Genomic DNA, 16,138 nt, shown 5'->3' with positions numbered 1-16,138 from the left:
GTGGGAGGGCACGACAGTCGATCCTCTGTCGACCCTTCGGTAGGCATAGAGAGAGCGGGAGGGCACGACAGAGAGCCGCCGGCCTCCTGCCGGCCCTCCGGCAAACAGAAGAGGAAAGAGATGAAGAAGAAAAGAAGACGAAGAGAAGGAGAGAAGACAGAGAGAGAGCATACTTAGAAGAGGAGGGGGCGGCGGTGTCGTCCGACGTCGCACGCAGGGAGCGAGAGAGGAGAGAAGGAGGAGCGCAGGGGTGAGAGCCCTCCCTCCCCTCTGCGTTCCCTTTAAAGGGGTTCGGGGGAGCGTGAAACGTGAAACCCCAAAGGGGTTTCTCTTTTTAGCAGAAGGGGAAAAGGGAGGGGGGGAGTGTGGCGCACGGGGGGAAGAAGAGGGTTAAAAAAAACCCCTCGCCCCTCCGTGTTTTAACCCTAACGGGCTGGCGGGTCCGGGTCCGATTCGGATCCGCCATGGGTAAAAAAAAATCTCTAAAAAAGGTGTGGGTTTTACACATTCACATAAATAGTGTTGCTCGAACAAGTAGGTAGCGACCAAATCACATATATATATAATTTGTTTTTGCCGCACCCCCGCACCCAAGGTTTTTGAAAGTGCCGCACCCGCACCCATGTGACTTATATATATATATATATATATATATATATATATAATCACTAGAATACGAGAACTGAAAATATGACAACTAATGTATGAACCGTTCTTTTCTCTTGAATCTAACCGTACAGATGTGATCTGCATGCTTGGTTTTGTAAGAACTCGCTCTTGAATGGTCTGATTTTGATACATAAACGATATTTTTTAGGCTTTAAAATCAATGGCTCATAATCTTCATAAATATTCAAGCATTAAAAAATCACATTTTCCATCGAAAATACACGATCCAATGGTTGATGCCCAACAAATTCACCATGCCAAGAACATCTGCATGGTTGGATTTGCAAAAAAAGTGTTAGAAATGCCCATATTTCTAGTTCTCATACTCTAGTGACTATATATATAGGTAATACCCATTAGGGGTATTTTTGTCATTTTCTTCATTCTAATAGGTTCTACCTGTTAGGGCACATCAATCTTTTTATCTTTTTTTTTATTTGTTATTTAACATAATGTCCTTTAGCTAAAAGCTAAGGGCATTATGGGATTTTGTTAATAGAGTCGTTGGGACCTCCCCAACGGCTCTATTTCTAGCCGTTGGGGAGGGTCGCGGTGGCTCTATGCCTTGCCTATGTGTATATATAGGGAATTACTCCCCTTTGTATCTTTATGCTTGTCTCAAGCAATAATTCTCAATAAGATTTATATTTTTTACTCTCTTGCCTATTTGTGGGTTGTGTTTGTGTGCTTGTATTTGACCCATAAGTGATCCTTGTGTTTACACGCTTTTGTGTGTTTGTAAAGCCCATAAGAGGCTCTCTATTATTCTTTTTTTTATTTGATTACACATTTTGAGAATATTTTTTCTAAGGCACATGGTTCATCCTCACTTACAAGGTAGGTGTAAACATGAAAATCATTATTAGAGCTTTTAAGTGATTCATTGCCATCCATGCCATTAGACATTATTATCCGCATTATCATCATTCAAAATAGACACTTCCTTTATTTCCTTGGATAAAAGATCAAATAAGAAAGAGTAATCTACTTCCTCTTTAGGTTTCTCTTTATCAAAACCATTTTCTTCTTCCAAAAAGGTAACATTTCTGGAAACATATAATTTAGCATTTTTAAAATCATAACACCTATATCTTTTTTTGTTCTCACTGTATCTAAGAAAAGCACATTCAATAGCTTTTAGGGAGAGTTTATTATTTCCATGTGCAAGGACAAAACACTTGCATCCAAAAATTTTCAATCTTTTGAAATGGGGAATCATATTAAACAACTTTTCTATAGGAGAAACATTCTTTAAAGACAAAGATGACATTCCATTAATCAAGTATATAGACATAAAGATTTCTTCGGCCCAAAAATTTTTAGAAACATTTTTTAAAATAAAGAGTCTTAGCAGTTTCAATAATATGCCTATGTTTTCTTTTCGTAAGACCATTTCGTTGGGGGGTCTTAGAATAAGATCTTTGATGTGAAATCCTATTTTGTTTTAGGTAATATTGAAACTCTTTGGACATGAATTCACCTTCCAAATCTGATCTAAAAATGGAAATATTACTTTGAAATTGATTTTTAACAAGAATATGAAATTCCTTGAAATGTGGGAAACATTCAATTTAAATCTAAGAAATTTTATTCACACATCTAGTGAAGTCATCAATAAAAATAACATAATATAAGTAGCCTCCTTTGGACATGATGGGTGCGGGTCCTCGTACATTTGAATGCACCAATTCAAACTTTTTTTAGAGACAAAAGATATATTTGAAAATGGTAGAGATCTCATTTTTTTATTATGCAATGTTTACATATAAAATCATTTTCATTACTACACAAATTTAATGAATCAGAACTGTCAGGCTTCCTAATCAAGGTATTCAATGATCATTATTCCAGCTCATAGGCTCATGCATATCAGATTGGCAAAGATGTGGGATGAGGACAACTGTTTTTTTCCTCAGTTGCACTTACGCCATGTAATGAAAAGCACTAGTCAGCCCTGGTCAGTAGACCCCTAAAAGGGCTAGTCGGAGACTAAGTGCTGGGCCATGGGACTAGTTGATATCTGAAATAAAATAATACAAAAAAATACAAAATTGTTAAAAACTAATAACAAAGATGTATGTAACATAAAATTAATCAACAAAAATGAGATAGACAAAATAAAACATGAATATGAGAACTATAAAAATTCAAAGAATTAAATATATATATATATATATAATGCAATTGTATACTATATTTATGCATACATGACCAGTAACAAGTATGCATGCAAATACAATACGATAAATAGTTCAGACATAAAATAAAACATGAATATGAGAATGATAAACATACATATATATGTAAAAATAGAGGAAGAAAAAAAATGAAGAAATGAAAAATGAGGATAAAAAAAGCCCTATTGCCTACGTGCTTAGGTCTAGGCGGTAGGCCATGCCTAAGCCAATTAGGCGCTTAGGTGGCACTTTTGACTACAAAGACTTATGCCTATGTAGATAAAACACATGAGACATGACCTATGTCACATGGGTGCGGGTGCGACACGGGTGCGGCGCAATTTCAAAAATTTTGGACACGGGGACTCGGCTATATATATATATAACAATATATATATATATAACAATATATATATATATATATAACAATAATAAGTCGGCTATAGCCCATTAGGGGACACGACTAAGGTCATGCGTCTTGATGTTGATAACATTCCAAGTGATTACCAAATATCTTGCTGTATACGTTAACAGTTGCACAGTCTGTGCAATGCAGCCTGTGACTGTGCACAGTCACAGACTGTGCAATGCAGTGATTGTGCAGTTGCAGTTGCACAGTCTGGTTATATATATTTAATATATATATATATATATATAATAAAAAAATTTTGTTTTTTGCCCTAAAAATGGATATTTTTTGGACTCGGTCAACATTGTTTGAGTCCAAAACAAGGACAGACTCGGCCTCGACTCGTTGACCGAGTCCGACTCGGCGTTAATCGAGTTCGGGCCGTGTCCATGTCCGTGTCCGCGCTCGTGTCGGGGCGTGTCGACTCGGGTGCGGCGCCTCCCTAGCCGAGTCCGTGTGACATAGGATATGACAGATGTTTTGAGATACTCTTGGCCAAAGGATCTCAGTTTTGAATCTACCAGGGGCAACACTTGCTTTACTGAAATGAAGAAAAAGAAAGAAAGAAAGAGGAGGCAAAGTTGATGTCTAGTTAATGCCTTAAAGTTGAAAAACACAAAATTATAGTATATGTAAATTTTTGTAAATTAATAAGTGCACAACATAAATGATCATCCAAAAAAGAGTATAATATAATTCTTGCTTGTGTAAATATCTATAACATCACATCATGTCTCATGCATTTTGCATCATATGCTCATATCATATAGCTTTTCAGCTTTTCTAAGGATGCCCTTAATATATTGATTTTAAGGTGCTTGCTAGCAAAACTGATGCAGAGCAGTACCCGATGGGATCCATACCACGTGACCCAGGCGTGGCCCGGAAGCCCGATCAACCACAGAGGATGGACGATCGGACCCATGGGTCCGATCCGATCATAGGTACTATGCCGCGATACAGGGACGTGCCCTTGCGTACCTACTCCAGGCGAGGAACAGTCCGGACGTTACGGATCCAGCAGCAACGTGAAGACGACCCTGATCACGACTCGGGTCCAAGACTGGACCCGCGATCCGGGTCCACCAACAGACTTTAAAAACCCTCTCCTAGGGTTGCGTGGGACAGAGAACATTGAGTTTTGCAACAACTTTTCTCCTTTTTTTCTATTGCCTGTTTCCCCTTTTCTTTACGTTTATTTATTTTATTGTTCAGTTCATTGTTCATTGAAGTTAATATTGAAATAAAAACAAAACAAGCCTCGCCGATTATAGGTGGGCTTTCTTCTCAAGTTCTGCACATCGCACGACCATGAGGGTCGTGCCTTCGTTAGCCGTTGTCAACAAACGTGAAGGGTTACCCCCCAGCGCTGCATCAAAGTGGTATCAGAGTCCAGCGTTTCCTCCTCCGTCAGCGACATGGTTCAAGAGGCGAGGAGCGATCCGGTGAGTGGAAACGAACGGGAGGAAGCCGACAACGAAGATCTAATGTTGCAGATGATGGAGATGATGACAAAAATGCAAGAGAACATGTTGCGCGTTAGCAGGGATGTGGCTAGCATGTCAAGACGCCTAGATGGGGTTGAGAATCGGCTTGTGGCCATCGAGTCGACCGGGGAGGCGCGTGCGGTGGCTGTGCTGAATACGGGAGTAGGATCGGGTGACAACGTCGACCGTCAAACAACTGTTGTTGCAGTCGACCTAGGCTGATCGGCTTCTGATGATTGCACCCCTGCCCCGAGCCTGGCACCTCCTTTTCACCCCGATCCGATAACCGGTGGCATCCTCTAGGTGAACCCGACACTCCTGGCTAGCACCCCACTGCACTCGGGTGCGCCCCAGCCCAGACTGCGAGTCCCCGTGGGATTGCTGCAGACCGGGTCTGGTCTGCAGGACCCCAACAGCACGCTGGGCCCTGCTACAGGCCCCAACGCAGCGACCCGACTCGAGAAGGAGCTTGTCCTTCCCCCTGATCCCGCGCGTGGAGGCCTTATGGCAACAAACCAGCGGGCGGGAGCAGGGGGACCCGTGTGGATGGGTCCGGGCCTCAATTTTTTTTTTCACGGGACCCAGGCCCGAGTCTCGGGGACCATCCTTTGGGTCCCCGAGAGCAGGCCCGAGTTTCGAACCCCCTTACCCGACCTACCCCGTTGGGTTTGGTTCGCGGTTCGCCCCGAATCAGGCCCAACCCATTATGTTTGAACCCCAAAATGGATCCAATGTCGACCCAAACTTGTATCAGACCCGGACGGAGCTCCAGTTTGATTTTGACCCGGGTCAAAACCAGACCCATAATCATATGGATCGTGGATCGAGTTGAAACCAAGCCTTTTATCCCCACAACTTGACCCCCGATCCAACCTATCCAAATCTGGGTCCGACGAGTAGCTTAGGATTAGACCCGATCCATATCCAGTCGGGCGAATCATCCCAATATTATACCAACCAGACTCAATACCCGAACCCGAACCAACCAATTAACCCATCCTGGATCCAAAACCCAATACCACACCCGAACCAACACCACCATCATAACCCAAACCCGTATTATCTCATTCCTACCCACCTAGAGCCCGAGACCTGGCAAGTCCGTCCACCTTTAGTAGGACCCCCTTTCATACCGGTGCCACAACGCCGGCCACAGGTGGCTCCCACCCACCGGCAGGCCAGACCACGACAGAACCAGCAGGGACCGGCGTGACCTGAGTGCCGACCACACATCGTGGGAGTTCGTCAGCACCAGCATCCAGGCAAGCAGTACCGCGCAGAGGGTGATGAAGCAGTGTGGGACGACGACGCTTTCTGGAATGAGTATCCTGCAGGAATGGTGGAGACTCGTCAGCAGTGAGCACCAGAGCACCCCTCCACTTACGGGGTAAAGCTGGACCTTCTGGAATTCGTAGGACGATTCAACGCAGAGCAGTTCTTGGACTGGTTCTATGCCGTACACTTTTTCTTTGACTACCACACTGTTGCTGAGCACCGTCGTGTCTCTCTAGCGTCCACTTGGTTAAGAGGCCTAGCGCAGACATGGTGGGTTGAGCTGCAGAGGTCGAGGCAGCAGCAAGGACTAGGGCACATACAAACATGGGAGGAGATGCAGAGGTTGATGCAGTCAAAGTTCGTGCCTTCAGACCACGCCGAGCGAGCTTACAAGGAGTACCTGACCCTGCGTCAAGGCACCCGAACTGTGGCAGACTACACTGTTGAGTTCCATCGTCTTTCCCTACGAGTGCAGATCGAGGAGACTGCCCGCTAGTAGGTCACGAGGTATATTTCTGGTCTCCGTCCTGTTATCTCTGATGATTTTAGTTGTGTCACAATTGAGACATTAAATCAGGCAAGCAGTTACGCCATGAACGTTGAGGAAAAGTTGAAAAGGAGGCAGGAATATAGGACCTCCCGTGGTGAACAGTTCAGTCGGCCTAAGTCGAGTTTCCCAACCAAGGGAGCAAGCTCTCCTAAGAAGGAGGACTGAAAATCCACCCCTAGAGCAGACCTGACCAGTTCGGACTCGCATACAATACCAGGTCCAAAGCCAAACCTAGTGAGTCTACCATCCGTTGTTTTAGGTGTCAGGAGTTAGGACATGTCGCGTCTAAGTGTCCTACTGTAAGCAAAAACACCCATCTCGTCGAGGGTATTGTGGAGTCAACATCCGATAATAAGAGTGAGGGTGAGTCGTTTATTGAGGGGGATGACAAGAGGAAAATTGTAGAGTTTGACGGTAACGTCGAAAATTTGTTGTTCATCCGTCATGTATTGACCGTATCCCAGGAGTCGGCCCCATCACAATGGTTGAGGAATAATATTTTTAGAACCCGATGCAACTGTGAGCGTCACGCGTGTGACATTATCATTGATATCGGAGCATGCAGGAATATGGTGTCCGAGAGTGTAGTGTCTACCTTGAACCTCAAAACCGAGAAACTGTCCCAACCCTATAAGATGGCTTGGTTCAAGAAGGGAAACGAGGTCCCCAGCCCCCTTTGGGTCAGGCACTGGTGGTCAAGGTGGGCACATGCCCACCCTCCCCATAACGTGTCTCTACCCGAGTGAAGATTTTCTTGCTTATGATACTGAAGCTTGTTTCATTGCTATTGGGTGAAGACCTCTTCTTGCTCATGATAATCTCTGCAAATGATGGGATTTCTTGAAATTTCTGGTTTATTGCCAACACCAAATATTGCAAAATTTTCAAGTTTCCATGTTCTTAAAATTTTGTAACCATGAAAACTAAAGGCTACTAGTTTTCAAGTATATGCACACATGCACACACACATGCGAGTGTGCATTCCTACACACGCATGCCTGTGCAAACACATGCATGCAGTTTCCATTAGGAATACTACAAAATACAAATAAGAATATTGCACAAGGGGTATCATTCTATTAATGGAGAAGCTAAAAGAGCCATGGGGTGTCTCTCTGTTTGATTCTTCATCACCCTAAATCTCTCTTTAATACCTCGAGTACCTGTTTTCCTTTTCTTGAAGGACGTCGCATTTGTGCATTGTGCTTGGTAAACGAAAATGCTTTTTCTAGGTCATTAGCAAGCAAATTTATAGTATATCGATGATGAGTACATGCAACTTCTATGCTACATTGCTTGAGTTGTGTGGGGCATATCTTTAACCACTTAATCCCATAGTATACAAATGAGTAAACGTAGAAAATAGCAATAACCTACTAATCGCTAATTCTAGGAGCCCAGTTGCTATGTGTAGACTCCATCTGGAATTCTGACCAAGGGGCACCAGTACATGCATTATTTCCAGTTTGAGTAAGAACTAAGATGATGCATCTATTATATTTTTCTTTTTGGATAATCCAAGGAAAACCCCTCACCCCATCACCAACCGCACATTGGCTGACCTCTGTGTTAAAATGTAAAACTGTACATATATGTATATATAATAATATTATATTATTATATATATATATATATAAATACATTTTTCATTTCTTTCATTTCTGTAATTTTTTTTCTTTATTTTTATTTTTTGTGTTTATGTCATCTAGTTCAGTTTGAACTAGAATGACTGTTGCTAGTCAAGTCCTGTCCAGACTTGACTAGCAATAGAGCTGTTGGACTGACACAGTCCAACAGCTGACACATTCCAACAGCTCTAAATAGAGCTGTTGGACTGTGCCCAACAGCTCTATTGAGTCCTCTTTCAGCTGTGTATATAAAGGGGTGCAGCCCCTCTTGTATTTCTCTCCAATGCTTCTTAAGCAATTGGTTTTTCATATCAATAAAGAATACATTTTTATTTTTATTTTGTTTCCAGTTATACCCTTTTTAAGGGTTATGCTTTAGTGTCATTCTTGACACTTGCTCTTGTTAATCTAAGCTCGTGTTTCGAAGATCCCCATTTCATTTCATGGTATCAGAGCCGCAGAAGTACTAAATCTTGAGGAAAAGCTGCCTCGGTTTCCGTGCCCGTTTGCAAAAGTGTTCGCCACTTGAAGAGAAGTGTTTTATCACTTCATTGGAGAGGATTTCACATCTTGTTGTATTGTTTTTTTTTTCCCTTTCTTTTTCATTTTCCTTCTTGCTTCTCTTCTATCCCTATTCTTTCTCTCCTTGTAATCGATGGATGACAATGATAAAGTCACCATCATGCCTATGAAACTAAGTGATACGAACTATGTAACATGGGCTTCAATCATGAAGCACCATATATGGGGAAAAGGCTTATGGGGGATTGTGGATGGTTCCGATTCGGAACCTAAGCTATCTCTTACTAAAAAGGAGGGAGATAAAGAGGTCCCTCTATCGGAAGAAGAGAAAATCAAGGCTATTGCCTCATACGAGAAGAAATGGAAAGAATGGAGAATATCTCATGCGAAGATAATGTCATGGCTTATCAATAGCGTTGACATTAAAAAATGCTCAAGTCTTGCCAAATTTGATCATGCTGATAAGGCATGGGAATACCTTAAGAATATGTATTCCCTTAAAGATATTGCACACGTGTGCAACCTCCAAGAAAAAGTTCGAATGATGACACAAGGAGACAAAACTATTCGTGAATATTACAATGGGTTGTCCGAACTTTGGGAAGAACTTTCCCTTTTAGAACCAAAGTGGCATTGTGCCGAAGACATCGAGCTTCGTCAGAAACAACTCGATGCTGAACATTTTTACCAGTTTATCACTGGATTAAGGCCGGAATTTGAAACTACTAAATCGGCCCTACTTCACCGGGGAAAAATTCCTTCTATTGTTGAAACTATTGAAGAGTTAACAATGGAAGAAAATCGTCTCCGGAAAGGTTCTTTAAAAATTGAAGATGATTCCGTTTTAGCCGTGTCTAGACCAGGGAATCATGTTCGATCATATAGGCCTCCTCACTTTAACCGACAAAATGGTGACTATGATAAGAAGAAAGTTATTTGTCATCACTGTCATGAACCGGGACACTACAGGCCACAATGTCCCAAACTTAAGGAGCTGAGAGAAAAAAGAGCTGCAACTGCTGGATCGGAGCCTAAAGATCAGGATGCACCAGTTTCCCTGGCCCAACTAATGGAGATTCTTCAGCCTCTCATCAAAGGTGCCTCTTCCTCATCTGAAGCTTCAACCGGCGCAGCAACCTCATCTTTTTTTGATCTAGGTAAAATTTCTTGGCTTCTTGACTCTGGTGCATCTTTTCATATGACCCCAAATAATCAAAGTCTATCCAAATGTGTTAAAAATAAAACAAGTGTGTCAAAGGTCTTTACTGCTGATGGGACTTCTCTTGAAATAGAAGGAATAGGAAATTTTGAAAAAATTTCTAAAACAAAAAATTTTTTATTCCAGAAATTAGACATGTTCCCAAATTAAATTTAAATCTTTTATCTGTATCTCAAATTTCTGATTATGGGTGTAATATTTCTTTTTCTTCTCATGGTTGTTGGGTACAGGATCGCCAGTCAGGCAAGCTGATTGGGGAAGGCCATAGAGAAGGAGGACTCTATTACATGGATTTTTTGGAAATGCCGAAGAAAGCTTTTTGTTATAATATTCAAAAAATAGAGTTGGAACTGTGGCATAAGAGACTTGGTCACCCACGTATAGCCAAAATCCAACATTTTCCAAATCTAGGGAAATTTTGTAACTCTGAATCATTTGATTGTAAAGATTGTATTCTCGGCAAAATGAAAAGATTACCATTTCAAAACAGAACCTTTTTCTCTTCAAGACCACTTGAATTAATACACTCGGATGTTTGGGGTCCTGCACCAGTAATTTCTAAAGGAGGATTTGTTTACTATGTTATTTTTGTCGATGATTTCACCCGACATACGTGGATGTACTTTCTCAAACATAAGTCTGAAGTATTTTCATACTTTCAAACTTTTCATAATATGGTTAAAAACAAGTTTCAAAATGATATTACTATTTTTCGCACAGATTCAGGGGGAGAGTTTTTATCCACAGATTTTCAAAATTATCTTAAATTGCATAGCATCACACATCAAAGATCTTGTCCTTATACACCTCAACAAAATGGACTGGCAGAACGAAAACATCGCCATATTATAGAAACCACTAGGACTTTATTAATAGCAAATCAAGTCCCGAAAGACTTTTGGGCAGAAGCTGCCTTAACTGCCACCTATCTCATTAATAGGATGCCATCTTCTTCGTTACAAAATATCACTCCCATTAAAAAACTTATGAACATTTCTCCAGACTACTCTAGACTAAGAATATTTGGGTGCAAATGTTTCATATTTACTGACAAAAATGATAAACTTTTCCCTCGTGCGATTCTCTGTGCCTTTTTAGGATATGCTGAAAACCAGAAAGGTTATAGATGTTTTGACTTCAAAAATAATAAACTATATGTGTCTAGAAATGTTTCCTTTCTTGAAAAGGAGAGCTTCTTTGATTTTAGAAAATTAAAAGATGTCACTGAGTACTCATTTTTGCTAGATCTAACATCAACATCTGATGAATATGACCTTGACTGTAACTTTGATGATGATCAAAGAATTATTGATCTTAATGTTGAAAATGAAGAAGTTCATAGAGATACTAGTATTCAATATTCCAGGCGACAAGAGTCTAATCCTCCATGTGCACTTGAGAAATATTCTAACATTCCAACTAGACAATCAACCCGAATCTCAAGGCCTCCAGGAAAGTTTGTATCATACGAGTCTTTCTCACCCACATATAGGGCAGTTATTGCATTAATTCACTCATATGAAGAACCATCCACATATTTTCAAGCAAAAAATGATATCAAATGGATAGAAGCCATGAAAGCTGAATTAGATGCACTTGAAAAGGCTTCTACATGGAATATTCAAGATCTTCCTCCAGGGAAGAAAACTATAGGATGTCGATGGGTTTATAAAATTAAAACCAAGAGTGATGGTACTCTTGAAAGATATAAAGTCCGTTTAGTAGCCAAAGGTTATGCCCAAGAATATGGGATTGATTATGAAGAAATCTTTGCTCCGGTGGCTCGTATGACTACTGTCCGAACCTTAATTGCCTTAGCTTCTATCAAAAAATGGTCTATTTTTCAAATGGATGTCAAAAATGCTTTTTTAAATGGAAAGCTAGTTGAAGAAGTATATATGGAACCCCCTCCTGGTCTAAGTATTCCTAAGGGTAAAGTCCTTCGCTTAGAAAAAGCTCTTTATGGACTTAAACAAGCACCAAAAGCTTGGTATGATAGGTTTAGTCGTGTTATGATTGATATTGGTTTTCAATTCTGTTTAACTGACACTGCTTTGTTTATTAAGAATTCTGATGCAGGGATCATTGTGCTTCTTCTCTATGTGGATGATATGATCATCACCGGAAGCGATAAACAGAGAGTTGAAACAATCAAAACACTTCTTAAATCTCATTTTGAAATGACTGATTTGGGTTTGTTGAGATATTTTTTAGGCATTGAAGTTGCTTATTCTCCTAGAGGATATTTATTATCTCAGACTAAATTTGCTTTTGATATTGTTTTCAGGTCTGGTATTACTGATGATAAGAAAGTCGACACTCCAGAAGTTATTAATGTTAAAATGAAGATTGATGATGGAGAACTTCTTATAGACCCTACTCCTTACAGACAGCTTGTCGGGGCACTTTCCTATCTATCCATTACCAGACCAGATATAGCACATGTTGTTCATACAGCAAGTCAATTTCAACATGCTCCTACTTCTGTTCATATGGGAGCAGTCATGCGTATTATCAGATACATCAAGTCCTCTCTTTCACGAGGACTTTTCTTATCTTCCTCCTCTTCTCTTGATTTAATTGCATATACTGATGCTGATTGGGGAGGTGATCCAATAACAGACACTCAACCACTGGCTTTTGTGTCTTTTTAGGGGAATCATTAATCTCGTGGAGGTGTAAAAAGCAGCAGAAGTTATCTCTCTCATCCACCGAAGCTGAATACAGAGCCATGGCAACCACGACCATTGAAGTAGTTTGGCTCCGACGACTGCTTGCTGACATGGGAGTTGAAGCAACAAAGGCTTCACAAATGTGTTGTGACAACAAAAAGTGCGATCTATATTGCCAGTAACAGAACATTCCACGAACGCACCAAACACATCGAAATGGATTGTCACTACGTCAGAGAGGAATATCTACACGGGATAATTGATCTGCCATATGTCACTTCAGAATATCAGTTAGCAGACTTCTTTACAAAGCCTCTTGCTGCTCCCCGATTTCACTTTCTCTTAGACAAACTTTCGCTCATTGTACCGTAAGTTTGAGGGGGAGTGTTAAAATGTAAAACTGTACATATATGTATATATAATAATATTATATTATTATATATATATATATATATAAATACATTTTTCATTTCTTTCATTTCTGTAATTTTTTTTCTTTATTTTTATTTTTTGTGTTTATGTCATCTAGTTCAGTTTGAACTAGAATGACTGTTGCTAGTCAAGTCCTGTCCAGACTTGACTAGCAATAGAGCTGTTGGACTGACACAGTCCAACAGCTCTTAATAGAGCTGTTGGACTGTGCCCAACAGCTCTATTGAGTCCTCTTTCAGCTGTGTATATAAAGGGGTGCAGCCCCTCTTGTATTTCTCTCCAATGCTTCTTAAGCAATAAAGAATACATTTTTATTTTTACATATCAATAAAGAATACATTTTTATTTTTATTTTGTTTCCAGTTATACCCTTTTTAAGGGTTATGCTTTAGTGTCATTCTTGACACTTGCTCTTGTTAATCTAAGCTCGTGTTTCGAAGATCCCCATTTCATTTCACTCTGGTTGGTAAAACCCTTAAGGTCCTACACCCAGCTTCGACCTTGCGGCAAGAGACGCCACCCATGAGTTTCGAGCTTGTGATGTCCCGTCAACTTGGTGACATTCACGAGTCACCCCTACCAGATGTGGGAGCCCTTGTGGTCCTGCATCTATTATGTTGCTTCAAAGTGATCCTTCATTTTGTGAAAAGCCAATAATTCTATAGTGTGTCATATTTATGTTATTACATTCTTTTTTTCTAGGAAAAAGAACAGTGAAGAAGTTACTAGGATTAACACAATTAATTGCCAATTGCCAATTGCCAAAGTGGTTAATATGAATTTCCAACTCATGATTGAAGTTTTTCCCAGGTTTATTTATAATAAAGTAATATTTTGTTCTTGGAGAATGTGGTATGGGAACATGATCATCATGGGACTGTGCCTTCCACTATAACTGTTTAGTAACATGACTTTGTTCTTTTCATTTGTTTGTTCTTTATGTTGTCCGTGAGTGGGTCACCCTCATGCAATCAGTAAGAATTTATCTGCTCAAGCCCTCTGTAGTACCTAACCATGAGGTTCGGATACTGCATGAAGTCACTTATGACTGGCTTGTTCGAGGTGATCTAACTGTGCTTGAGCTTCCAGAACACACTTTTAGTTCATAGTTGGGTTCCGATGTCTTTATATACTATTTAAATTGACAAAAGGGGTCTGTAGTGGAGCTCCCCAGTTTACTGTTTCTACCATTCCTGATCGGTATCATAGTTGGCCACTTTAATATCCCTGATGCGAAGGTTGGCTGTCCATTCTTTTCCATAGGCCTAGATGACTTTGTGGATGGTTGCTATATGGGGCTGTGGAATTGGAATTTTGGATTAGATTGTAGGTTAACCCTTTGGCTGTGTAGCTGTTTCTCTAGGACATTATGAGCCTGTTGACATACTAACCATTTTAGAAATGTGTGGCTTTCAAAGTTGGCTATTATCATATTATTCTCAGTGATAGGGATGGTGTCGATTGCAACAAATGGCTGATATTTGAGATGACCACCGTCTCCCAGTCATCAAAACGGCTTACCTTTTTGGCACAAGTCAAAACTATGATAGCTTGAGTGACGTGGGAACTCTGGAGTCTGAATCAACACAACCTCTTGGAATCAAGAACTGGGTGAGCTTGCAATATATTGAGGACAGGTTGATTTGAGTCTAAACTGCTTTTCAAGTTCAAGCTTCTGTATGTAAAAAAGCAAACAAAAAGATGATCTTCATTGCATTCACTTGTTTGAAATTATCCTTGTAATGGAGGTTTGACTTACTGGGTTCTAGTAATAATTCATAATATATTTTCCATGCGTAGAATTAAGACTGCCTCCCAATTCTTTATCCTGGTACTTTTTTTAAATATATTATTAATTAATGACCTTGTTTTCAGTTTGAGTGCATTGTTTTCATTGTTTGCTGTCATATTTGTCATCTTTCTGCTAATAATGTGTTTTTGAATTAAAAAAGGAATGTTCTGAATGTTTTCAGAGAGATGATCCAGCACAGGCCTTACACTCAGAAAGTTGATGTCTACAGCTTTGGTATAGTCTTGTGGGAGCTCATAACAGGATCTCTTCCCTTTCAGAACATGACGGCAGTTCAGGCAGCATTCGCTGTTGTTAACAAAGGGGTGAGGCCAGCCATTCCCCATGATTGCCTTCCAGTGCTTAGCGAAATCATGACTCGATGCTGGGATGTGAATCCTGATGTGCGTCCACCGTTCACTGAGGTTGTCAGGATGCTTGAAAATGCGCAGCGGGAAATCTTAACGACCGTCAGGAAAGCACGTTTTAGATGCTGCATGATGCAACCCATGACTCTGGATTAGTCATGCCCCCAGGAGTAGTCGAATCCTGTATATTTATCTTTTATTTTTCTTTTGTCTAGGCAAAGAATAACTTGCTTCTGGCTCCCAGTTTCCAGCATTTACTGGTACCTGGTATCTACTGTTTGTTGTTTTATGTTTTTGTTGAGCTGTTGTTGAATAGAGATTTGGTATGATCTTCTACTTAAGTGTGGACATTGTTTCTTTCTTTCAGAAGATTTTATCAAATCTCTGGTATCCTTGCTGATCACAGATCAGGATATTCTGGTTACTATGTTATATGATTACATGTTTACCTTTCTCTGGGCAGATTTCTTACATTTCTTTGTATCATGAGATGAGAAGACAATGTTCATGATGCAATAGAAAAAATATTTATGTTTGTATGTTGTACAAGAGGAAAATCCTTATGCATGCATGTGTGTGTGGCTATCCTACACATGAGATCATCCTATCTGAATCACGTTTCTATTCACTTTTGATCCTAAACAGTGTAGGAATTTTTCAATTCTTTAACCACGAGGGGGGCCATCAAAATCAACAGCAGATCCTAATTTTCATGATGGATGTCTGTTTGCCATCAGTTTCTCTAATGCATATCAATTTTTATCTTCTGCGCATCCCTAGGAGGGTACTTAATCTATTTCAGGAACTCTCCAAGATTAAAACATGAAAAATGGGAAACTTTTCACGACACATACTACACACCAGCATATGGAATAGCATCAAACATATACCAAACTCCTATTATACAAACCCACCGTGATATCATAGGAAAAATAAAAAAT

General features: G+C 40.3%; 1 protein-coding gene across 2 annotated transcripts in view; it reads left to right on the top strand.

Moving 5' to 3' along the window:
- LOC149843304 (serine/threonine-protein kinase STY13-like) overlaps window positions 1-15,746 on the top strand; it is a 32,441-nt gene extending 16,695 nt beyond the window's left edge. For both annotated transcript variants that reach the window (XM_089999711.1, XM_089999712.1), the window contains exon 4: window positions 15,014-15,746. In XM_089999711.1, coding sequence (XP_089855837.1) covers window positions 15,014-15,353 — 340 coding nt within the window. In that variant the 3' untranslated portion in view covers window positions 15,354-15,746. The remainder of the gene's footprint in view (window positions 1-15,013) is intronic.
- Window positions 15,747-16,138: the final 392 nt, after the last annotated feature.

Source organism: Nuphar pumila, chromosome 3 (assembly GCF_984573655.1).
Source record: "Nuphar pumila chromosome 3, dmNupPumi1.hap1.1, whole genome shotgun sequence".
Classification (NCBI taxonomy): Eukaryota; Viridiplantae; Streptophyta; class Magnoliopsida; order Nymphaeales; family Nymphaeaceae; genus Nuphar; species Nuphar pumila.
The sequence above is the reverse complement of the archived record's forward strand: the minus strand, read 5'-3'. Positions and strand labels throughout refer to the sequence as shown.